The sequence below is a fragment of the Lissotriton vulgaris genome, unplaced genomic scaffold (genome assembly GCF_964263255.1).
Source record: "Lissotriton vulgaris unplaced genomic scaffold, aLisVul1.2 SCAFFOLD_1212, whole genome shotgun sequence".
In the NCBI taxonomy this organism is placed as follows: domain Eukaryota; kingdom Metazoa; phylum Chordata; class Amphibia; order Caudata; family Salamandridae; genus Lissotriton; species Lissotriton vulgaris.
In genome coordinates this window covers 529,007-554,534 of record NW_028241852.1, presented here as the reverse complement: position 1 = coordinate 554,534, position 25,528 = coordinate 529,007, and the positions used below count along the sequence as shown (strand labels likewise).

At 45.4% G+C, this 25,528-nt stretch overlaps 1 protein-coding gene across 1 annotated transcript in view; it reads left to right on the top strand.

Annotated features, from left to right (window-relative positions):
• Positions 1–3,147: 3,147 nt before the first annotated feature.
• The window catches only part of LOC147669872 (N-terminal EF-hand calcium-binding protein 2-like), a 420,936-nt gene continuing 398,555 nt past the window's right edge, over positions 3,148–25,528 (top strand). Inside the window, exon 1 of the mRNA XM_086948186.1 lies at positions 3,148–3,214. Coding sequence (XP_086804312.1) covers positions 3,148–3,214 — 67 coding nt within the window. The remainder of the gene's footprint in view (positions 3,215–25,528) is intronic.

Genomic DNA, 25,528 nt, shown 5'->3' with positions numbered 1-25,528 from the left:
TGTTGCTAGGTTACCTAGTCTCTCATACGGTGCTTGTGAGAATAAGGGAAGCTTCCTGTCAAAAGGCAGGCATTTTTTGGCTGGCCTGAAATAATCTCCTTTTTGACAAGTGATTATGCAGCTGGTGCTACTTACGAGCCGGAATATCAGAGAAAGTGAACATGTTTCAGCAGCACCTAGGCCACTCCATTCAGCTACATAAAGAACTTTCCATTGTCCTAGTTTATGATTATTATGCTGGCATAGCCCTCCATGGAGCCTGCAGATGCTTCAGGGGGATCGCCAATCAGAAGGTGGGGGGCGAAAGAATGCAAATGGCACGTATAAAAGAGATACACTTTCGGAAAGTTGGGAGAGATTGAATAAGATGACAATGAAAACAGTCCTGGCCCGAAGTCCCCATCAGAACAATAGCTGGCGCTATACCGTATATTCATTTTTATTTTATTTAGCTACATGAATATCAAAATACTCAGTAGTTCGTCTACAACTTAGTTGATGTGCAAACTATAAAAACTTAATTTATTTAATCACATATTTTACAAGTCTCCTTAAAAACACACTCCGTAGATGCACTAACACCCTGCGCTGCACCCATTTGACTGTTTTTATATGCGGTTTGTAGTCCTATACGCACACTCCTTTGCCTACAATCGCCAGCCGTGCCTACAGGCCACTGCTCCACACCTGGAGCATGACATCAAACTCAACACTGATTGCTCATAGTAGTCAGATCTGACTTTTCCCATCCATGCACTCAAATATAGTGAGTACTTACCGGACAGTCAAGATAGCACTTTGCGGCTTCGACAAGAGGTAGGTAAGCACTATAGAGATGTGACGACACAACACAGTACCATTCACCAAGAACAATGTCGACAAGTCATCCCAATTGTTCACCATGCCCAGTTGTACTGGTGGATCCCAGTAGGGCAGTCTGCCACTCTGACAAAACTCATACCCAATCTTATTCACAGAAAGGGTAAGCCAACATTCCATGTCTTCTGGTTTCCATGGTTCCTCCAACATGAACAGTACTTTCCCTTGTTTCTATAACACTGTCCGCTACCTCCAATAGCTTTCAAAGTTTACCTATCTCAACTTCTAGATCCATAAATTGAGGACGCCAACTCTTATTACCGAACTACACTAATTCTATACAGACACACTGTAGGTCAATACATTTTCTTCCTATTTTTTTTACTTTTCAAGTTTTAGTTACTTAGACCTGTCATATGTTCTTTGGTGGTCTCGCCTTTTGCAATATTAGTCACATCAATTTGCTAACATTCAGCACATTTCCTTTTAGTTCCCTGCCTAATAGAGCACCACAGAAACCAAAAATATTTTGTTGACTTAAATCTTTTCCCAAAACCCATGACATAGCAGGGAACTCTGGTTTAGGACACAAGATGATTTTAGCCTTAAATGTATCCTGGCAAACACAGCTCTGCTTCACAAGCTCCACCTATCAGTTGCAGATGTTCCTGGAGTGTTGCAGCTTAAGTTCAATGCCAAGTATTAGAATGTACCTTTGAGCTTTCCTGGCTCATATCTGCTATATCCTTGAGATGTTTGCCAGGGAAACGATTCATCTTGTTTCATACTTGTAAGAGTTTAATGTCGAAAATGTACACTTAATGCTCTTTTGCACTGGTGTGTGGCATACATCACCTCTCTCTGGATAACAAGAGGCCCATCTTCTCCATTCTATTCCATGTAAGCACCTCCTTCTGTCCTAGAGGTCAGACCCAAAATCCATGACCACCATTGTTTGTGGTGATACTTGACTCATTGGTCTGGGCATTGTCAATTGTAGCATCAATGTGTTTTTCGAGCTGCTTTTGTATCTGACAAAGTCATCTTAGAGACAGATCTAGATTTCTGCATGTTCTCTCATCAAAGACCTTGCAGAAAACAGAAAATAAGAAATACATAAGCATCAAATAATAACAATGCACATGATGATGTATAGCCGCCAGGATGTAATGAAGTAAAATGAGACAAAGCGTTTGCAGGTAAATGAATCATCAGATATGTATCATAAAGTACTATTTATGATAAATAAACATCATATCAAAAGGTTGATTGAAAATAATACATTTATAAATGCATTATACAAATATTAAAGTCTTTCTCCTAAATTAGGATCCAGACACTAGACGCGATGGCCGCCCATGTGGATCAGAAGCTCAGATCCCGTTAGCCAAGGCCACATTCCATTGCCCATCCCTCTGATGAGGCTTTCTCCATACTCCTTATGATTTACTCCGTCTGCATATAGCTGATTTCCAGGTTTTACTTCATTTCCTGAATAAATCAGTCAATCTGGCTAACGATTTCTTATTTCAGCGTGTAAGGCGCGCCAGCAGAGCCTCCGTAACTGTTCTAAAGCCCGAAGTAGAACATATTGGACAAAGCCACCGTCGGCATCCTGGAATCAGACTTGCATATATGCAGAAGAATTAAGACAGGGGTTTCCAAATTGGTCCTGGAGGGCCGGATCCATGGCAGATTTTTTGGATATCCCCATTGAGATATATGTAGTAATTTTAAAAATCTGGCATGGATCCGGCCCTCCAGGACCGGTTTGGAGACCCCTGAATTAAGAGATGGCCTCTACTTTCTGGCACCGCCCAATCCGAGGGGCGTCTCATGTCTACTCTAGGCAACAACAGAAAACTCAGTCGCTTGTACCTGTATCTTGCTCTCCTGGCTAATGATAAAAACAGAGCTGGAGTTTCACACCAGCAGGGGTACTTCATAGAAATTTAGCTTGAGCGCCTCAAATTGGTTGTGCCACAATATTGAGCTCAATAATACTGTCCTGCATATGTACCACTCTAGGGACGTAGGGAACCGCCCAATTAAACAGCTTAAAGGGTAGGTTGTCACTGAGCGCCATGAGCTGATGAACAAGGTCCCAATAAACATTCATTGGTTGTTTGTGGGCCTTTTCAGTCTGCAAAGCATTACAAAATAATACAGTTGAACAATACCATAGCAGAGTGCTGTGGGAGGTGGGCTGAAATGCACAGCAAAGGAAATAAACAATGGGCAATTATGAAAACGAGAGAAAACTGACAGAGGGACAAATAGTAAAAGTAACCATGAGAGAGAAATGTAAGGAAAAAAGGGTGAGAAGCAATGGATGGATTGGAGGGGGAGAGGGAGAAAGTACAGGTGAAAGGATATGTGGAAGAAAAGGTGAAAGGTAGGACAGAAAGGTGAAAGAATGAATGAGAGAAGGATGAAAGGATAGAGGGAACAGTGAATGTGCTGAAAGGTTAAAGAGTGAATATATAGAAGAATGAAGATTGAACTGCTTCAGTCAAAGAATAGATCTGTGAAATGATGTATAGAAGGATACATTGACAGTTAGATAGGTAGATGGAAATATGATTAATGTATATAAGAAAGGATAGATGAATGAATGACTAGATGGACGGAATATGAAGGGGTAAAGGAAAACCTCAGTAGGAGGGAGGGATTTGCTCACCTTGTACTCGCCCTGCTTAAAGGTAGGTTCAAGAGGGGGGTATTTTAATTTTCTGGCTATTCCCTTGATCAACTCCTCAATATTGACTACCACTGTATCACCAAGATAGAGGTCAGCATGCATGGGGAAGCACCAATTTATATTCAAAGTCCACATCCATTTACCTTGATGCAATACTGGTAGTCAAAATGGTTGATTTAAGTGCAGGTTGATATGAAACGTTTGATAGAGTGACTCTTCACTTTTAGAACCTAGAAGCAATGATCTCTCTAGTGGTATAACACAAAGTGATGGGGGCCCCCGGCAGAATGTGATGAGGGACCCCTGAGGCTCCCATATCTCACAGAAATTAATTGATATTGTGCTGCATGGGTCACCCTTGAAGGGTTGGGGGCCTCCTGAAGGGGTTGGGCCCCCCTGCACTGTAGAGGCTAGAGGGGTGTGTGTTCCGCCACTGGTTCTCTCCATCGGCTTATGTTTGATCACACGGTTAGTTGTGTAGTATGACAACTGGAATATCCGTAACACTTCAACCGCCTCGCCTAACTTTTTGTATGAGTGTCCTAGATTAATCATCAACAAATTTGTTGTTTGAGTTTCTGGGGATGATAACTCCTCCCAGGTGTAGCTTTTTAAAGACCATGGGTGGGCTGCACACAGTCTCCAAAAATATTTAATAAATAAGGTGTGTCCAAGTTCAGAGCTTGTTGGACATGATAAGCAGGGTCCGAGACTCACAAGTCAGTTAAAGGGTGGGATGTGTTAGTTATAATGCTTATAAAAAATGCTCTTCTAGGAGGTGTGCACGACCAGGAGGTTGCGCTATGTAGGGAAGCACAGTTTTCCACACTTATTCTCATGAACCACAAGGCTGAAAAAATTAACCTTAGGTGTAGTCCATGTTACCAAGTTAAAGATTTCTACAACTGCAAAATACCCTAACATGGGAGATACTAGACTATTTCAGGACTCGATGTGCTGAGGGAACTTCACCCTATCCAACCCTAAAAGCATCTTCGAGGAAATGGCACATTCATTTCCTATACATCATTGATTGGCTGCTGCAGAGACATAGGGCCCGATGTAGGTAAACGCGATTTTCCGATTTCAAAATACCGAGGCGGGCCGAATCGGTATTCTGAAATCGGAAAACGAGATGTAGGGAAAAAAAAACGAATGAATACCGATTCGGTCGGCATCGGTAATGAGATTCGGTACGTTCCGATTCTGCTCGGTCCGAATCGGAAAGTACCGAATCGGCCAACAACGATTCGGAAATCACCGAATCGGCTACCACCGAATCGGATATTCCCGATTCGGCGAATACCGATTCGGTAAAAGCCGATTCGGTAAAATCCGATTCGGCAATCATAGATTCGTAGCCATGAAAACAGACCCATGGCGAAAAAGCCCATAGGAATGCATTGAATGAACCGATTCGGCTTTTACCGATTCGGATAATACCGAATCGGATTTTACCGATTCTGATATTACCGAATCGGTAAAAGCCGATTCGGCAATAGGCGATTCAGCCAATGAGGTGGCTCCCCCTCCCCCACCCAAACAGGGAGTGGCAACCCTGGCAGGTGCAGCTAATTAAGAAGTTTCTGGAAAGCCTGCCTGAGCCCAACACACACAGTTAGCAGCAGTGGGAGAAGGAGGTTGCAAACTGAACAGGAGAAAATGGCTGATCAGTCAGGAAGCCAGAAGTCCTCCCAGAAGAGGAAGCCCAAGTTCACCACCACCGAACTTCAGGTGCTGGTTGAGGAGGTGGTGAGGGTGCACCGCCAGCTGTTTGGCAAGCTGTCCCTCAACGTGCCAGACAGCACCAAGAGGAGAATCTGGGCCGACATCGCCCAGAAGGTGAATGCTGCGGGTGTCACCCCCAGGTCCATAGAGGAACTGAAAAAAAGGTTTTACGACATCCGCAGCCTCACGAAGAGGAAGCTGGCTGACATACAAAGGCAGGGTGGACTCACTGGAGGAGGCAACAACCCGGCGCCACCCCTCACCGAGCTGGAGGAAATTGTCTCCAGCACCATTGAGAGGGAGAGTATCGTAGGAATCGGGACCCTGGACAGCTCTGCGAGAGCCACAGCAACAGGTAAGAAGCATGCGCATCATGACACACCCTACCAGACACCTCCCCATTAGACACAATGCATAGGCAAACACCAGCACTGTACTGTCACCAACATACAAGAGACAAGCATCATGGTACATGTAGTCAGCAGAAGTTAGCCAAATATGTCAGTGCAGAATCACAAGACAGGAAACAGTGTGACACGGTGTAAGGAGATGCAAGGACATGTGGAATGCCATAATTGTACTGACTGTAATACATCGGCACTCAGCTTACAAATGCTTCTTTGTACCTAGGGGCCCCATCAGGCGGAACACCTGTGACAGCAGAGGGAGCAGCAACGTCCAACACTGCAGTCGCAGGGCCGAGCACCAGCCAGGCTGGCCAGGAGGAGGATGAGGAAGGAGACACCCCAGGGCTAGAAATGGAGGGAGTCCTGGTCATTGACTTCCAAGCAGTGCACTCCCCAGTACTGCCCAGCACACCCCCCTTGCAATTCTCACCAGACAACTCCCCTACAAGGCACACCATTCCGCCTACACCAGCTCCTGCCACAACCGTGGCCTTGCCACCTGTCCAACCTGTCCTGGGAGCAGGGGCTCAGGGACCGGCCAGCTTCACACCCCCACCAGTGGCACCCCAGCCCACTCAGCAGGCCGGAAGCAGCAGTGCCCGACGCCGTGCCATCACCACCACTGCTGCACCAGCACGGGAGGGCAGTGTGTTCCTGGGCCTGGAGGGACAAATGGTTAAAATCCAGAGGCAACAGGCAAGATCCACCATGGCCTGCCAACGCCAGCTCCTGCAGCACAACATGCAGATGGGGGAGTTGGTGAAGGGATTCCAGGCTGTTGTGGAAACCAACAAGGAGGTGGCAGCAGGGTTAGGCAGGCTGACCACTGCCATCACCCACTCATCTGCCAGACAGGAGGAGCATGAGGTGGCGCGCAGGCGGGATGCCCGGGTGCTCAACCGGGCCATGGCCCGGCTTGCAGCGGCGACGGCACAACTGTGCCATCGCAGCTCCAACCAAGAATCTGTGCTCAGTCAGCATACGGCTGAGCTCACTAGGGGGATGGCCAGGATCACCACGGCCATGGAGGCCATGATAATATCAAACACCGCCTCCAATCCTGCCCTGGACCTGGGTGATGCTGGAGACAGCAGCAGCCGCAGCAGCCCGGCCAGCGCTGCATCTGAGCCACGGAGGAGCACCAGGCGATCCGCTGATGCTGCTGGCCATTCGGAGGGGGCTGAGGGACACCCCAGTGGGTCTGGCAAGCGGGCAAAAAAATAGCCTGGCAAGGGGGGATGAGGCAACCAGAAGCCTGGACTTTATTTGATTTTACAAACTCAATTTTTTGATGCACATCAGTGCTGTAACTGTGGTGCATCACTATTAAAATTTGTTTTTTGCAAGCAACATTTAGCTGTCTTTGCATCTGTACTCAGTCAGAAATAGTTCTCAGTGATCTCCTCACGTCTGTATCTGCCATCACTTGGCGTACACACCCCAGCTGGCTGTGTCAGTGGCACAGCTTCGTCGTCGTCATAGTCCTCGTAGTCAGACAACTCCACCTCAGTGCCCTTCTTGACCGCAAGGTTGTGTAACATTGCACATACAGCTATGATCTTGCAGCAGGTGATGGGGGTATACTGCCTTGCACCTCCACTCTTGTGCAGGCATCTGAATCTACTTTTCCAGATGCCAAAGGTCCATTCAACAACATTCCTGGTGCGTATGTGGGCCCGGTTATACCTCCTTTGGCTGGGTGTGGAGGGGTTGAGGTAGGGGGTGAGTATGAATGAGCGGAGGGCATATGCACTGTCGCCTGGAAGAGAAAGGGGTCACATTAGACACATGCATACATGTATTACACCTACCTACTATGTGTTATGGGGGTCTGATGATGTGTCTCACCTAGGAGGTATCCTTCTCCAAATTCGCCAGCCATCAGCCGTGCATATATGCCGCTCTGTTGGAATATATAGGAGTCATGGGTACTTCCTGGAAATTTTGCTACCAGGTCTGTGATGGTGCACTTGGCATTGCAGATCACCTGCACGTTGATGGTGTGTGTAGATTTCCGATTGCGGTATATGTATTCGGTGTCCGCTGGTGGGCAAATCGGAATATGCGTGCCATCTATGCAACCGATGATTTGGGGAAATTGTGCCATCTGGTAGAAGTCAGCTTTAGTTTGTAGCAGTTCTGCGTGGGTTGCAGGGAATGAGATGTATTGGTCCATCCTGTCTATCATGGCGTCAAGGAATATGTGGAAGAACCTTGACAGGCTGCTCTGGCTCACCCCTCCTGCTGCTGCTACTCCACTTTGATAGCTGCCAGACGCTACCAGGTGTAGGCTGCATAGCACCTGGACGTGCGCAGGGATGGCGTGTGCCCTTGGGGTGTGGTGGTCCAAGTATGGCTTAAGGTCCCTGATGAGCTCAAGTATGGTGTCAGAGTCCAGCCTGTATCTCTGTAGGATCTCAGCCTCAGTGAGCATGAACAGGGTTATCCTCTGTCTGTAGACCTGTTCATTTCTTAGCCATTCCCTCTGTCCTTCCTGCTGTAGCCGTAGCCGCCTCGCAATGACATAGAAAGCTGCCATCCTGCAAGTTGCAATGCATTTTGGGACTGTTTATATGGGTTGGAGTTGGTTACCACCTGATTGCAATCCATGGTAAATACCGAGTGAATTCTACCGATTTTGAGCCGATTTCGGTGTTTCTGTGCCTCCCTACATCTCCCCAACTGTCGGAATCGGGGAATTTCCCGATCGGAGATTCATACGAATCGGCATGTTTTCCGATTCGGCTCATGTCCGATTCGGTATTTGTACCGATTCGGTACATGGACCGAATCGGTGATTTTCCGAATCGGTGTCACTAACGAATCGGTAATTGGACCGAATCGGTGATTTTCCGATTCGGTGTCACTAACGATTCGGTAATTGGACCGAATCGGTGATTTTCCGAATCGGTGTCACTAACGATTCGGTAATTGGACCGATTCTGTGATTTTCCGATTCGGTGTCACTAACGAATCGGTACATGGACCGATTCGGTATTTGCATCCGAATCGGTGTTTTTCCGATTCGTTACATATCCGATTTTCGGTATGTATGTATCGGATTCTTTCCCATTCGGTACTCATTCCGATTCGGTTTTCTATCCGATTATTTCTGTTTTTGGTTCCCTACATCTGGATGGCTGTTTACCGATCGGTAAGGGCCAAAAATCGGTATTTTCGGCCGTTACCGATCGGTAACGCCCTACCTACATCGGGCCCATAATGCTCTGGGTGCTGTGCCTGGTGCTAAGTAGTGGAACCTTTTGTGAGTTTCTCTTCATGACTTCATTTAAGCTTGTGGCTTTCTTGTCAATACATTTGGAACAGTTCCCCTATAAAGGCATTAGTTTGTCCCATTTTATGAATATTTTCCTTCTGGGTGATCCCATAGCTTAGACGCGTGGAGAGAGTCAAACCTGCTTGCCATGTCTGGTTAATCTAGGCAATATAGATCTGGAATTAAACATTTTGTCTGACTGCCCTCAGTTCTGCACACAGCCCTGCGATGGATCACTTCATGGGGGATTCTGGATTATCGTGAGGATTAGGGATTCTGCTGAGACTCGTCTGAATCCTGGGTGATATGGATGCGATCTATACCCTAGTTTATGCTGTTTGGATGTCTTTGAAGAGACATATGTAGATCCCTTGTGCACATCTTTAGGAAACGACACACTCGATTCATTTAAACAAGTCTAGTCTTCGATGGTGGATGCGGGCGCGCTGCTCCTTGGCGCTTCTATGGATATGAAGGCACTTGGCTGATTAAATTTGAGTGACATCTCAATTTCTATAGTTCAGGGACTTGGATAATTCCAAGGGTACCTCTGGTACACCTCATGAAAATATTTGCAATATTAAACAGGCCTTTGCACCTTTTAGTTTCCATGGAAACCAGCCCTCGTTAATCTCTTGTCAAATCAGGTGTCATAAATTAAGAGTCATTTGCATTTGTCGGTCTTCTATTACGGAACGTCTTGCATTCATTAGGATAATCAACACGCTCTGGGGTGAGGCTAGTACCAGGTACAAAGAGATGTTTGCTTAAGAATGTTAGTATAATTTCAAGAAAAACTCTTAATAACATTTTTTTTTTTAAAGAATGTTAGTCTAAATATAAAAACCTTTCAAATTCAGGTGGGGGGTTGGGGGGGCAAACGGAGAATTTACATTTCTCCAGATTTTGAACGTCCCAAATTCTGAGTGAACAACTTGAAAGATACCCATGTGAAATGACATACACACAAATGCTCTTCCAACATTTTACCTTTGTAATTTTATACTTTTTCACTGCTTTGTATACTCTTTACTCAGTCAGATTGGAATAGAGATTACAAACCTTCTCACTTTTACGTAGTCTTCAGTCGTGCCCTGTGCCAGGCCCCACAGCCAGCAGAACCAAGTAGGTACTGGGCACAGGCGTTATGCCCTGTGCTTATACTCTCTGTAAGCAGTATCATGGAGGGTGCGCCTTTTAGCTATAGACAGCAAAAACTGGTCCAAGAGTTTGACCTATAAAATGCCCTGCTCCTAGTAAATGTGACCAATCTGCCCACTGGACATGGCCTGCAACCATGTCCAGTTGGCGATTGGCAAAGTTATTGCATTTGGCCGTGCCCTTTATATAATACCTCTGCCTTCATTGAGAAATGGGCACATAGCATGGTCTTTGGCCCAACCATATGTTCCCTGTACACCTGACTCCAGTGCTTGCTGCACATGCCGGATAGTATAGAACACTGGGTATGGCCCAAAGCCATGCCCAATGCCAAGTGTCCCTACCTGCTATACCCACTGTGCATGTCTTATGATTGTTCCACATGGGCAATTGGTACAATACATCACCTAACATCTTGGGAAGACACTACCCCTGACTATGATATTTGTAGGCATGAGGTATAGCCTTTGCCCATTACTCCTGAGCACAGCACCCATTATGCATAGTTTGAGACCAACCCAGGTGGCAACTGGTCACGAGATATGGAACTATGGGAAATCCTAATCCCTCCGTCAGCAGTACCCAATGTACATGGTCAGCAGCCATGACCGGTGAGCACAAGAAAGAGCTCTGTTCCCAATATTCCTGCTTGAATTCCCCATTGGGCAGAGAGTGCATACATGCACAGAAGCAACTGGACAAAGGCCATGCCGTTTGGCTATCTCTGTACCCAGTACATGCGCCAACAGTCACTCCGGGCCATGGTCTTCAACAAGTGTTTTTGTACTCTTGTTTCCCAAGACTTCCTCCAGTGAATTTGCAAAGGTAAGTAAGATACCTGCCATGTGAGTCAAGCCTTCCTTACCTGACCTATACAGAACATTCTCAGGTCTAATGCAGGTGGACATAACTTGTTTTTGGAACATTTCTGACATATTAATCACATGGTCTCAGGTTAAAAGTGATAAAATAACTTTCAAATGGGCTAACAGCACCAGTGTCTGCAGGTCATAGTGCACCCTATCACACAGTGTATAATCTGGTGCAGCATTCAGAGTTACGCTATGGCTATAGGCTGATGCTATATAATCCTATGTGTAGCGGGACACAAGAAATGCATACACATTCGAAGCCTAAAGCTGGATGTTTGCACTATTTAGTCCTGAGAAGGGGATATTCTCTACCTCTCTGAGGTTCACTGCAGCCCTCCCTGGAAGTGGGGTGAGCTGATCACTCATTCTAATGTTAAAGGCTGGAAGCAGCAGAGGTCTTTGTAGCTTTGAAGATTTGACCCCGAGACATAGGCGATTCCTTTCCGCACCCACTGTACTGGTTGATGGTGGAGTAAACAGCAGCCGGTAAGTGTCCAAGGAAATAAATCACTGAAGAGGGAACAAAGCCAATGAAAAACCCTCTGAGGACAACAGCAGGGAACCAAACTCAAGAGCAACACCAAGGAACCTAAACTGAGAAGAAATAGTAAGAATGCCCATCAAAATGTTACCATAGCATAGCGTGAACATTGCGACTCACAGACCAGTCCCCAGACTCCACTTCAATAGTTCTATCTGACCTGGAAGTGGAGAACCCCACACAGGAGCTGCTTTCCTCCATGTTGGATTTTCCTATTGGTATCTCAGAATGAGGGACCAAATTGGAAACGCAATCTAAGATGGCACCCGTGTTCGCGTTGGGAAGCCGACACAGTGCATTCCAAAACTTCTGAATGCTGCCGGGGAGAAGAGACGTCCAATCGGCACACAATACTCCGATCCACCAGGGACCACCGAGGTAAGCGGTGACTTCGCCAAAGGTGCAGCACAATGAAATGTGCATGTAAGCCAGACTGGCGGAGCCAACATCTTTAGAACCAGATTGTTTTGGTGTAATGATGTCCACAGAACTGTATGGAACATTAAGTAAAGAAAATCACCTTTTCACAGCCAAACAGCTTTCAAGCTCAGTTATGAATCTGTGATTTTTCAAAACGCTCACATACAAAATGGCCAATGTGTGTCAGGATTTGTTCAACCCAGTTCTTTTGAACATTTTAAGGTTCACGTACTAAGCAATCAGAGGACAACAGCTTTCTGTCCAAGGTTGGTGGAAATTGGGAGAGGAGTATTTCTTTAGTTTATCCAAAAAATTCCACATCCAAATTTCAGGAGAAAAATACTTTTGCACCCCTACTATTCCATTATTTTCTCCCACTTGATCAATCTGTTGAAAACTTTCTGAGATCAGCCATAAATGAACTTTGCTTTTATAACATTTTTAGCAGATTTGGAAACTGGACCAAAGTTACTGTTGAAGTGGACCAGGCTTTAAGGCTGGTGGCTCGCAGTGCTACAGTCTTTTTTGGCAACACCCATGACCTCCTGCTCCACAGAGTTCCTCACTACCACCCTACAGCAGTACCCCTCATTTCTCCATAGCCCCTCTCTCACACACATTTTATTTGTTTCATAGCACTACTCATACCAGCGTAGGGTGTCAGAGCATTTTACATCACACACACATTATATAGAGACAAATATTTGGGGAAAAACACCTTCTAACTTATACCATGCAGCTCTTTGATGACAGTTCATTGGTCACTGTGCTGTATTGGGATTGTAACTTATGAACCGTAAGTAACAAAGGGATCTCTGCAGCAAAACCAGAGACCCATTGAGCTATTCACCTTAACCCCTTCCCTGCGCTGCGAATTCCGCCGCAGCGCGGGGGGGCTAGGGGGTGGACGTGGTGCTTCGATGCTCATGACGGCTCCACGCCATCATGAGTCACGGGCGGCGTGTGCTCATGACGGCGTGGTGCAGTCATGACCCCGACCGCTCAATAATTCACCCGCACAGGCGGGGAATTAGTGCCGCGTGGGCAGAGCGGCAGCGGCATGACGGCTCCACGCCGTCATGACCACACGCCGCCTGTGACTCATAATGGCGTGGAGCCGTAATGAGCACCCAAGGGGTTAAATACAGTATAGTAATCTGCATTGTACGGTTCTTTGCAGCAGGCCTATCCTCCTCCCTTGAAGTTAGCAAAAGTAAACGTTAGGAAGCAGACTTTTATTGGTATTTGGGAGGTCACCTTTATTGAAATGTTTTTGAAAGTAAGGAAGGCAAATCTTGATGCGATGGTTAAATACCATTCATCAAGACAGAACACTCTGATGGGACAATTAATATGACCAAACTGACCTTCAATGCACTACCAATAACGGAGCTTACTTTGTGCACCACTGCTAATCTATGATTGGACCACAACTTTTCTTTGTCTCCTGAACAACTCCAATTAAGCAGGTGTTCTGAGAATACCAGACAGTGGGTATGCGGGCTGGCAGTAACACTACATAATCCACAATTGCATAAACAAAGGTGTCCTTCTTTTATTTCCACAAGGACCCGTCATGGAAATGAAAGAGGGACAATTGTGCCCACTACAAGCTTCCGGGGAATGCAACAGTGCCGATTATGAGCACAGATTGTTCCTCCCCGAGCTTGGTGCCTAGTGCAGTGGCACCGGTCGCACCACCCTAATGCCGCCCTGCTAGTGAACAAAAAATGTGTTTGCTATTGTCTTACTAACTTACTCATAACTAAAGTGTTGCTACTACAGACTGCAATGGACACGCTCCTGTCTTCCTTTTTTGTGAGGTTGTCCCTCTACCTCTATCTTTTTCTAATCCTATTTCTTGGTTCCGTCTCCTCTCTTATTGCACCCTGTGCTGCAGGGGACAAGTCCAACAAAAAGAAGTGGGGGGACTAACCAGGTTAGGCAGTAGGCAAATGAAATCATGACACGTGCCATCACAGTGTATGATGTAACAACACATGATATTGCTGGCGACATCACAGGAAGTGACATCATAAGAAGTGACATTAGATATTAAGACAGCACACATATGTTTATCAGGTATGTCAGGAGTACATTTAAGCACATTAGGAGATTTAACAAATGAGATTTGGTGCTGGTGTTGTGCCAAAAAAGTGGCGCAATCCTGACGCAAAATCTGGCTCTCAACTAACACATTTATTTTTAACCAAGCCACAAAGAAATTGGCAACAGGAGAAACATGGTAACAGATCTGTTATGCTTAATTGGTTGCAAAGTCTTCCTTTTAAAATATTTGATTAGGTAAAGGCATCTGCTGTGAAGGTGTCCAGTAAATCTCAGGGAATAGTAATAATTGTGAGATAACTCAGGTAGTTAATGTGCTTGCTGGAGAGATCTGTGTTTTGTGAAGTCCCAGATTTGAATTAAAGTAGCAGAGAAGGTAAATGTGTCGCCTGCAAAGCACATCGTATAACACGCAGATGACAGATTTGTATTTTATGTAGATAGTAAAGTCCTTCTAAACGACCACAGTGATGTATGGAGGACATGAGACTCCTGCACCTTGTAACCCCCACTGTCTCATGTCACTCATCTTGCACATTGATTTACTCATGTACAAGATTTATTGTCAATGTATAATGTGTATGTTACGTAAAGAGCTCTAACACCCTGTTTTGGGTTGCATAGCTCTATAAAAGAAATAAAATAGTGCTATTGAAATTGCTACTTATGTAAACACTGGGACAGACAAACACATCTGGCATTCTTACAGTGCATGCACTTATATACAGGTACTGAACAAAGTCAAATGCTGCCCCTCTTAAGTACTTGTGAAAAGATGACGAGCTGTGTGTCCCCTTCGTGGCATGTACATGTAAGGTTCCAGGCCGCCTCCAGTCAGGATATTCAAACAAAAGGAGGCCGGATGGCCCCTTAACTTCGGTCCAGCTGGAGGTGAATAAAAGCTCCCTCGCTGCCTGCACGTCGCTGCTGGGAATAGAAAGCAGACAATGTACCGGTGCTGCTGAACATGTCCCGGTGTCTGAAAATTACACAGGGACATGTTCAGAATATTTCTATGGGCCCCATCTTCTTGGCTCGGGGGATGGTGTCCTCCCAGTGAAAACAGTGGGTGGACGCCGTGTACCTGTGTGTACCCCCGACTTGTGCCTTCTTTGCTGGTTGTACAGCTCACCTCCACTTTCCTCTATGCGATCCTTTTTAAATGTGACCTGGAGACAGCATTTACAGTCTTGCAAGCCGTGTATAATAAATAACAAGGCTTTGTCAATACTTGTTTTGTCATTATTTTTGTAAAAACTTTATTGTTCAGGGAGCTGCTGAGCCCTCATTAGTATAACAGAAAAACACTGACTAAAAGCAAAAATGTTTTTGATTTTAAAAGCACAAATTTCCGTTATAGTCCTGCTACTTAAGGGAACTACTATGACTGTGATGTGCTCCATGAGAACTAGCAGAATGCCTTCGTCTCGGACCTTTAACGCCGGAGCGGGCCTTTAATGGCCGGTAGAGCCTGCTATGTCAAGCTCGAAGGCTCTATGATGTGCTGCTTAAGTTAGGTGCCTTTAAGGGACAAATTTCCATTCAGTTACCAACTGGCGCACTTTCATGGCCAAAGTAACGACCAATGGAAAAATCTGATTGACTATTTGTTGAAATTTGGTTTCCATGGTCAAACGTACCGGTCCCTGAAGATCTGAGACGCAAGCTATACAGTTTGGCAGCAGTAAGGAGACGAGCAGCTTGCACCGATCAAAACAGACTGCAGCGCAATGCTGGCTTTAGATTCCAGGAACAGGCGAGGGTGCCTAATTAATGGAGCCGGCTTCCGGTCCTATTTATAAGGAAGGAGGAAGGGCTTGTTTGCCAGCTCGTCTTCGACGCTTTCTCGCTTCAATGCCTTTGGTGTTCCAAGTCAATATTTGCACAAGAAAAACATCTTGACTCAGGCGGAAATTAAAAATTCATTTACAATGCGAGCAAATTTTTTCCCCAAGACCAACAACTGACTTCAGGAACGCTGTCAAAGAATGTGTGCAGCGTAACAGGCGCACTGTCAGGAGACTCCCAAAAACTCTCACGCAAATGTGTGCAAGTCGACCAGTTAAATAACAAACATTTACAATGCAATGGTCCTGGCATTATTAAAGGTAGAGCTATTGGCATTGCTCATGACATTTTCTTTTTTTTTAAATCTTAAATAAATGGCATTGTCATTTACATTGCCAATAGCTTAATCGTTAAATAAATGGCATTGTCATTTACAATGCCAATAGGTTACTCGCTCGCAAATGCATAACCTATTGCATTTACACACACACATACAGAGCCACCCACGCACACAGAGCCCCACACACCCAGAGCCACACACACACACCCAGAGCCACACACACACAGAGAGACACACACACACACACACACAGAGCCACACAAACACACACACACACAGAGCCACACACACACACAGAGCCACACATCCACACCCAGAGCCACATACACACACGGGAGGGGGCAGAGAAGCAAGGTCAGCGAGGGGGGAGGGGAGCAATCACAGCCAGGGGGCAGGGGAGCAAGCACAGCCAGGGGGCAGGGGAGCAAGCACAGTTCTAAACAGACACCTTGCAACCTGTATTCAGCTCCATGAAGCCATTTCAGGACTCCAGGAACTATACTGTAATGTCGCATATCAAAGACAGATGTTTATGTCAGCTGGTGCCTGGATGATTGATAATTAAGGATCCCTGTTTTCCGTTTTTACAGATTTTTACAGATAAATACAGACAGAAAACATTGTTTTTTGTCTGTATTTATTTTTTAATGTGTATAAAACGGAAATTGGGTTGCTTTTGAGTCATTCTAAACACTGTCTGCCATGACTGCCAGGCCAATAGATGTGTGGATTGATAGATAAGGGGGTTATAAAAGAAAGGGATTTTAGTAAAGAAGCTTTAACAGCTGGAGTTATGCACATGGTTGAAATTGAAATGTGCATATTGTCGTATAAGTGCAGCGATTTATCTTATGCGGGTGTTCATAGCATTGAAACCTGGCAAACATTCAAGCATGAGCGCATATTTATCGGTTAAATAAATATGGAAATATACAAATTTCAGCTTAATTTTTCCATAAAAACAAAATAAATATGGATAAATACAGACGGAAATGGCAAAATAAATAAATACCATAAAACCGGGAGCCCTATTGATAATTTGCAGCCAACACTTAACCCTCAGTTCAACTTTATGAGTCAATCATGTGATTAGACCGCTCACAACTCTCTACAGCAAGTGCAGGAACCACCAGTGTTGTCTTGCCATTACTACAGCCCAGAGTTTGCGCAATCCACAGAGATCGCGGCCGCAGGTGCCTTCAACCCAGTGACACCGTTTAAGTGCAGTCTCTTTGAGCTCAATTGTGTAAGCTGCAATAGAATTACTGTCTGTGTGTCTTTGTTGCTGTTTTTGCAAGATACACACTGAATCTAAAAAATAGATTTGAAAGTTATTTGTCAAATCCAACTTCTCATGGGACACCCCCTCCCACCCTGAAACTTCTCCCTAGGGTCGGACTGGGACAGAAAATGGGTCCAGGCACCAAAAGTAAAAGTGTACATCATTAGTAAATTAGATATATATATTTTTTCAAATGCCCATCCGTTTTTGCAAATCAGGCCAGTTTCGAACTTGTACAGATGTTTTTTTCAATATATGTAAGGCAGGGTGGGTTTAAACTTGCAGCAGGCAATGTTTGTGGTAATCTCTGGGAAATCAACAGTACAAACAGGCCACCTGGTCATGAAACAGGCCCAGTAACAGCCTGAAAACCTGCCCCCTCACTGGCTTGTCAGAACAGCCCCACCAGCCCACTCAATGACGTGCGAGAGCAGCCCATCGGGCACTGCCTGATTAATTGCCCAACTGGCCAGTCCGACCCTGCCCAACCCCCTTTTCTGGGGCGACCCTTTAACACCTCAATGTATATGTCAGATTTACATCACAGGTTGGTCCTGCAGTTACAGGCATCGGGAGAACCACGGATAATATTACGTAGCACCTGTAAATGACACCCCGAGAACAGATGATGTCAGCACAGCCGACTTTGCAGGGCGTTCAAGGGGTAGGTGCTAGGGAGCAGCATTTAAAGGTGCACGCAGGTACTGGGGTATGGTGAGCACCTGTACTTTTATATGGTGATGTCAAATCCTGCTGAGAGGAGTTTTAAGGAGTCAGCTTGGCATGGGGTGAGACAGTCAAGAGAACGACAGTGTTAACAGAAGCTGGACACCGCCTTATAGACACAAGTATTGTATGCCCTGTCATAAGACACTGTCAGGCACAGGTACCCGCGCGCACTGCCCCCCGGGACTGTTCAGTGTTTGCACAGCAGACACACACCAACAAAGGGGTAGTTACTCTGCACAAAACTCACTGGATAGCATATCTTAAATGTCCCATGGCATGAGCCTGGCTTTCAGTCGGCGTTGTGTTTAAGCCTGGAGAAGTATTTTATACTTTCACTTTCACTTTAAGCGCTATAAATAAATACAAACCTGCGAGGGAAATCCAGAACGGGTTGAAAGTCACCTTTATGTGTCCGGAAACGGGTGGCACCCGAACACTGGTAGTTGCTCACCGCACACAGCCACCCACTGGAAATGCCTTGTATATGTTCTCCCACTGTCCCGTGGATTCATCCTATATTATGATTCATTCCTTCCTCGAGGAAATGGGGGGGCTAGAGTCACGCTTTGCAGTCTAAATAGGTGCATTCTGGGACCTGTAGTTTCGCCTTTACCACTGAAAGTATGGAATCACTAACACCAGCGTAACAAGATTTGTTGGCGAACACGTCACGTGTAGCTGTAGCACTCGTCTAGTACACAGTCACCCAGTACCCATCACCAGTACTAACCACTAACACAAAACCACAGAGGAGTACTTAAGTTACCGACCCGGAGTACCCGAACAAGCACACCTGAGACGTTTACCTCTCAATCTCCCTTTACGACTGTCTACCCACCATGTTCAACACGTCTCACAACAGAGTAGACGTCAGTATGTGGAAATAAAATAACAAAGGCCAGTACAGACCAGTACTCACCATCACCGGGACAGCGGCGGCCCCCGGACATCCGCCTATGGCGCGGGCTCCCGGACACGGCCTCACCCGTGGGTCCAAGGCTGCTAAAGGCACCGGTGGGCGCTGTACACAAGTCCCGCGGCGCCCTCCCCGTGGGGCCCCTCTCCAAGCGACAGGCAGGGTAGGAGGAAGTCAGAGGCGGAGGAAGAGCGCTGGGCTTCCGTCCCTCCCTACCTCCTCCCGGGCACTCGGCGTTACCCTTACAAGAATGTGGCAGGAAGGGAGGAGTGTTGTACCAGGGGAGGGAAGCAAGAAGGAGAGAGGTCGACATCTCGCACAGAGTGGGGTGCCGATGAGTGGGGAGAATGCGGCTGAGGGAGAGAGGGTCCCTCAAGAAGAGGACAGAAGGACAGGGTGAGGACGTGGCATACAAACAAGCAGAAAAAAATGGCGGCCGCAACTCCGAAAATTTCGGAATTGGGGGCGTGTTTTTGGCGTTCTGAGTGACGGCTGACGTCACAGTCGAAAGAACGCAAAAAAACACGCCTCCGAATCCGAAAGAGGCGGGGCTTTAAAGGAGTGATGACCCTCTCCTCCAATGGCTGGCCTCGGTTTAGGAAGCCAGCCAATGGAGGAGAGAGGCGGGTTCAAGCCCCCATACTCCAAAACATTAAATCTCCTCCCCGAGACTGGGCAAGCGCAGCCTTCGCCGTCGACCTAAAAAGGAACTCGTTATTTGGCAACGAAACATGCAGTGATAAACAGGTCACGAGGTCAAGTCCAGCAGAGCAGTATCACCCTTTGATTCTTCCAATGGTTGGCAAACTGGGAGGCATTAAATGGTCTAATAGCACATCTGTTATTGAAGGTGCTTGGAAACAACAGAAATACGGGTTGAAGCGCTAGGTGAAAGAAAGGTATTATTAAATAACAAGATACTCTTGTGGCGACTTACAACTCTTTTTCTTTTGTAAGATATCGCGACAGTTCCTGTACCCCTTAAATGTTCCTTTTGCAAGTGAGATGCCAGGAAATAGTCATACAGTAGGCGTGTGCTATTTACAGCGTTCATTTGGCTTTTGGGGATGTTACTATATTTACATAAACTATGTAAAGTGTTCATGCCTTCCTGTCATTTAAAGGTAATGTGTTAAAGTGTTTTTTTTCCCTAAGGAAGTGACACAGGAATGAGAGGGACATGCGAAGGAAAATAGACTAACACCCACAAGTAGAAACTCTGAATGTACTCACAAAACTTTTAAGAAGCCTTTCCTACACTCATGTGATAATTTAATACGAAGAAACAGGGCAGAAGTGGTGCACATAGTGCAGTCAAGTGCGGAAATCTATACAAATTTTGCATGGGATGTTATGTCACGTACAGAAAAATGTATGTATTTTGAGGTTAAGAAATGAAGTTAGAAAATAATGTGTTCTTTTTCCATTAACGTGCATATTTGTTATATAGTCATATGAAAACCGGAGTGAGTACCTCCCTCTGAGAAACCCATGCAAGATGAAGGCATGGTACATGTTATTTACACAGGAGTCCTCTACCTCTGTGGTCCTTAATCTTTCGACTTCTGTTGACTCAATGGTTAATTTGTGCCGGTGCTCTCTTCAGGAGGCAGCTTCGACCAGCCTGTTTCTCCTGTTAGCACTGCCTAACACAGAACCGACTACTAACCATGAAACCCGACACGTGGGGAGAGGATGTGGCATAATGGCTAGGGCTGCTGACTTCAGAGCAGGTGAACCAGGTCCGAGTCTCGGTGTTGGCTCAAGATCCTGTGATTCTGGGTGAATCACTTAATCTCCGTGGCTACCAAAAATGAATTAATCCTTAACTGGTGCTCAAGCGCTGGATTTTGCAGATTACCATAGTAGACAAGAGTTTTGGTTTTGGTGACCCAACTGAACAAACCATGGTGACAGACGATTTACACAATGGTAATCCCAATTAGGCTCTAATAGTGGGGGCTTCTATATTGTTTGGACAGCTGTACTTTAGTACGTTTGTAATTTTATTACAGTATACCTGATGATTGCCTTATTGGAAGGTTTCTCCCCAACAGAGTAAGCCTGAGTTGGTTATGATGAAAAGTAAAAAATAAAGGTTACAGGCCCTATTGTTTACAGAGGGGTGTGTTGGGAAGTGCTGGAGTTCAGCATGATTACCATAGTCCGCCACTAGTGCAAGAAGAAGCTTTTCCAGTTATTGACATATCAAGAAGGCAGTTTCTTGCCTGATAAGTCCAGTCCCTTCGTATTTTAGGTCCACTGGTCCTCATCTTAATTCTACCAATGATCAGAAACTTTATTCCACCAAAGCCTTTATTGCAGTTTTATTGACTGCCTGAATAATGTAATCACCCTTTTGGATAAGAATAATTGATGAGCAGGTATAAGATCAGCCACACACATCCTGTTCTGGTTACCAAGCTCGCAGGAGTCCATCCTCCCCACCTTATTACACTTTGAGGCCTGTGAGAGCATAATGATAATGTTCTCTAAGTGATATTCACAATAAGCATGGGCGAATTTTGCGAATCTCGCGTTCGCAAATTTTGCGGATTTGCGAACTCGCAATTCGCAAAATCCGCGAATTCTCGCGAATATGCGGATTTTTTTGTTTGTGTGTTCGTGCGGGTTTCTGCCAGTTCGCGAGGGTTTTGTACAATGTCGCAAACGCGAACTTACCTGTCGGGTCGCAAGTTTTGCGAACTTGTTGTTTCTACGTGTCCAGCCTGTTTGGGACACTCTTCTTCATCACTGCCACTCTCTGTCACCACTGCCACTCTCTGACTACTCATGCCACCCTCTGGCCCACCCATGCCACCCTCTGTTTCATCACAGCACCCTCTGGTTGTCCAGTCAGTGTACATTATTGTGGCAAAGCAAAGCACACCTTCCCTGCCTCAAGTGACCTGAATTAATTTGGGGCTGATTAATGTGTCACAGAATATTTTTTTAGCTGGCACCTGCTTCCTTAGTGCTTCCTGATTAGTGATCTTTTGCACTTGCTAAGTGCTTTCATTGTTGCAAAATTAGTTACAACACCTGCCCTGCCCCAACTGACAATAATGAATTAGGGGCTGATTAATGGATTTGAACTTCCAGCCTGGCTCCTGCTTGTCTCCCTTAGCTTTAATTCAGGACCTTTGTGGCATGTGTGTAACTATTCTGAGGTTCAGAGCAGGGTCACATAATAGTTGCAAGTAGGCAACTGAACTCTGGAGGGGCCCCTCAGGAAGCACTACAGGAAATGGCTACTAATGATGAGCCTGAACTTTTGAACCTGGTAAGTAGTTTCAGTTTTGCTAAGATCGTATTTCTGCAATTTAGCGCTTATTCGCGGGGCGCGAAGTTGTACTGGGAAGCCGCGAACTCACGTGAACAGTGCGAGCAAGCCATAAAATCCGCTGCTCGCAGATTTGCGGATTTTGCGGGAGATTCGCGAATCTCGCGGATTGCGAATTTACCGAAAATCCGCAAAATCCGCGAGCGAAACGGATTTTCCGCCCATGTTTAATTCACAACTAGCACCCTCCTCCCCATCGATGCTGTCATTCTGCACGAGAAGTGCAAACCGAAGAGTAGTGTTCAATGATAGTTTGGGTCCAGAGATTGAATGACCACAGTTCTTAATTTGTAAAAAAATAAGTGCCAGGGCCCAGGCATTTTCTGTAGCCCACTGAAGCTTGCATCACTTTTGCCCCTGCCAACATTGCCAAATTACAGTAACAACACTACTACTAATCATCATACTCCTTCAAGTGCAACAATTTGGACTATTTCAGGCCACTGAAAGAATGGCCTAGACACACTGGTATTATTCATTTTTATTATATATTGAATTGTTAAACACACTTTTGTGTTCACTTGAGAAGTAGATATATAGCACCACCAGGTGATGGACTTTTATAAGTGCCAGTGTTGGGAATTAAGGGCCAGATGTAGGTGGCCATTTACCGACCGGTAACGGCCGATTTCGACCGGTAAATGTTCATTTGTGATGTAGGGGCCCTATTTTACGGATTCTGTAAATTTACCGAATCGGTAAATTTACCAAATCGGTAAAATACCGAATCGGTATATTTACTGATTCGGTAAATTGCAGATGTAGATGGGACTCTTCTGAGTCCCACAGGCCTAACAGAATCGGTATTTTACCACCCAATCCAATTGGGTGGTAAAATACTGAATCCAGGTGTGCATGCACATGTGTGCATGCACACCTATGCCATGTGACAGACAGACATGCCCTTAGGGCATGTCTGTGTGCCACATGGCACACGTGCCTGAATTTGGGGTGCTAGAGGGTGTCAAAGTGACAACCCCTGCACCCTTGCAACATTCGGTATTTACCGAATCGGTAAATACCGATTCGGTAATGCCCATTGATTCCTATGGGCTTCAATGCCCATAGGAATCAATTGGCATTACCGAATTGGTATTTACCGAATCGGTAAATACCGATTCTTACAGAATCGGTAATTCAATTACCGATTTTCCCGACATCTCCCCCCTTCTATTTTACCGATTCATAAATACCGAATCGGTAAAATTCGGTATTTATGAATCGGTAAAATATTACCTACATCTGGCCCTAAGTCCCTGTGTTGCACACTGCTAAACACCAGCTTAAATTAAACACTGAATCACCAAGACTCTGGAGAGCTGACTCAAGGTTCCGGATGCCCAATTATGGGCCACATCTATATGATATTTTTATTTATTTATTTGAGGTTCAAATAGCGCTGGCTAGAGGTATCAGAGCGCTTTACATAGGGTTCCACAAAGTTACAAAATTACATCAGTTACTAGAAAAACATTTCAAGAGCGTAAAGAATAGTTTCATGACATCTAGAATGATACATCTATGACTATGAGTAAAGCTACTTATACCCATGTTACTAGGCCATACCTTGGGTGTCCACTGGGATAGTTTTGTGCTGGAATTAAATAGAAAGCAAAATCCTGAAGGTGGAACTTTCACATCTACCATCTCTCTCTATTTTCGTACTTATCACATCTTTCAGAATGCCTTTCTAATCCTATTTCAATTTTCTGCTCATTTGGTCACACAGTGACTGATATATTATACTCAGGGTACAGACCACAAGGTAATTAAATTCTGACTTTGAAATGGCTTGCTATCAGGCCCTTTAACCATGTCCTTAACTTTGCTTGCAAAGACACTGAACGATTTCACAATAATGACTCTAAAAACTCTTAAGGTAATCCATGTCAGTGATAATGTCCCTGTTTATTTCACATGGCTTGCTTAATCTTGCATTCACTACGAGCATTTGCTTTTTCTATATGTTGTGTGTCTGTAAATTTCCATGCAACATATGAATGACTCTTACATACTGCATACCGTGAACGGAGTCAGCTCTAGTTCTGGGCAAGTTCAAGTTGTCGGTGGGTATTTCAGTTTGAGCATTTATTTATTTATTTGTTTCATCTTTTATAGAGCGTGAACGTGGCCCGTTAGGGTATCAGAGCGCTTTATGGCGATAACAAGTTATTTACAAGATTCAGAAGAGGCAAATCATGGGAACACTTTGCAGAGATAACAAGCTAGTTACTAAGCATGGGCGAATTCTGTGAATTCGCAATCCACGAATTTGCAGATTTGCGAATTCGCAATCCGCAAAATTCGCGAATTTGTGCGAATTTGCTATTTTTTTTATTTTTCCGTGTTCGCAGGTGTTCGCGCGGCGCTTTGCGTGTTCGCAGGTTTTTTTTTTGCCTGGTTAATCACTGCCACCCTCTCGTTTTTTATGCCCATCTGCCCTCTGTACCACTCGTTTCTGTGCCCTTCTGCCCTCTGCCCCACTCATTTTTGTCCCCTTCTGCCCTCTGTCCCACTTTTGTGCCCTTCTGCCCTCAGCCCCACTTAGAATGGCGCCGGCAAGCTGCCAGCACCATTCTAAAATAGCTACAAATAGCTTCAACAGGAAGCACTAATAGATAAAGTAAAGCAGGTGCTCGAGTTGAAGGTCAAATTAAGTTACACAATCATTAATCACCCCAAGTTTGGGGTGATTAATGATTGTGTAACTGAATTTGAGCAGCACCTGCTTTACTTTATCTATTAGAGCTTCCTGTTGAAGCTGACTTTTGTAACTATTTTAGAATGGCTCTGGCAGCTTGCCGGCGCCATTCTAAAAGAGTTACAAAAGTCAGCTTGAACTTTTGACCCAATCCGATCCGCGAGCAAATTTTGCGGGAAATTCGCGAATCTCGCGGATTGCGAATTTACCGAAAATCTGCAAAATCCGCGAGAGGAACGGATTTTCCGTTAATGCATACTAGTTACAAAGAGTAGGAATAGGCGATCATGAGTACAATTGGGAGAGATAAAACAAACGTTAGCAGGAGCAATGGAAGACTGCACAACACCAGCCTCTGCCCGCCAAAGTGACAGTGAAGTAAAAACGATGCAAAATGACAAGCAACCACCAGGATACAAGAATGGTGTAGGTTACA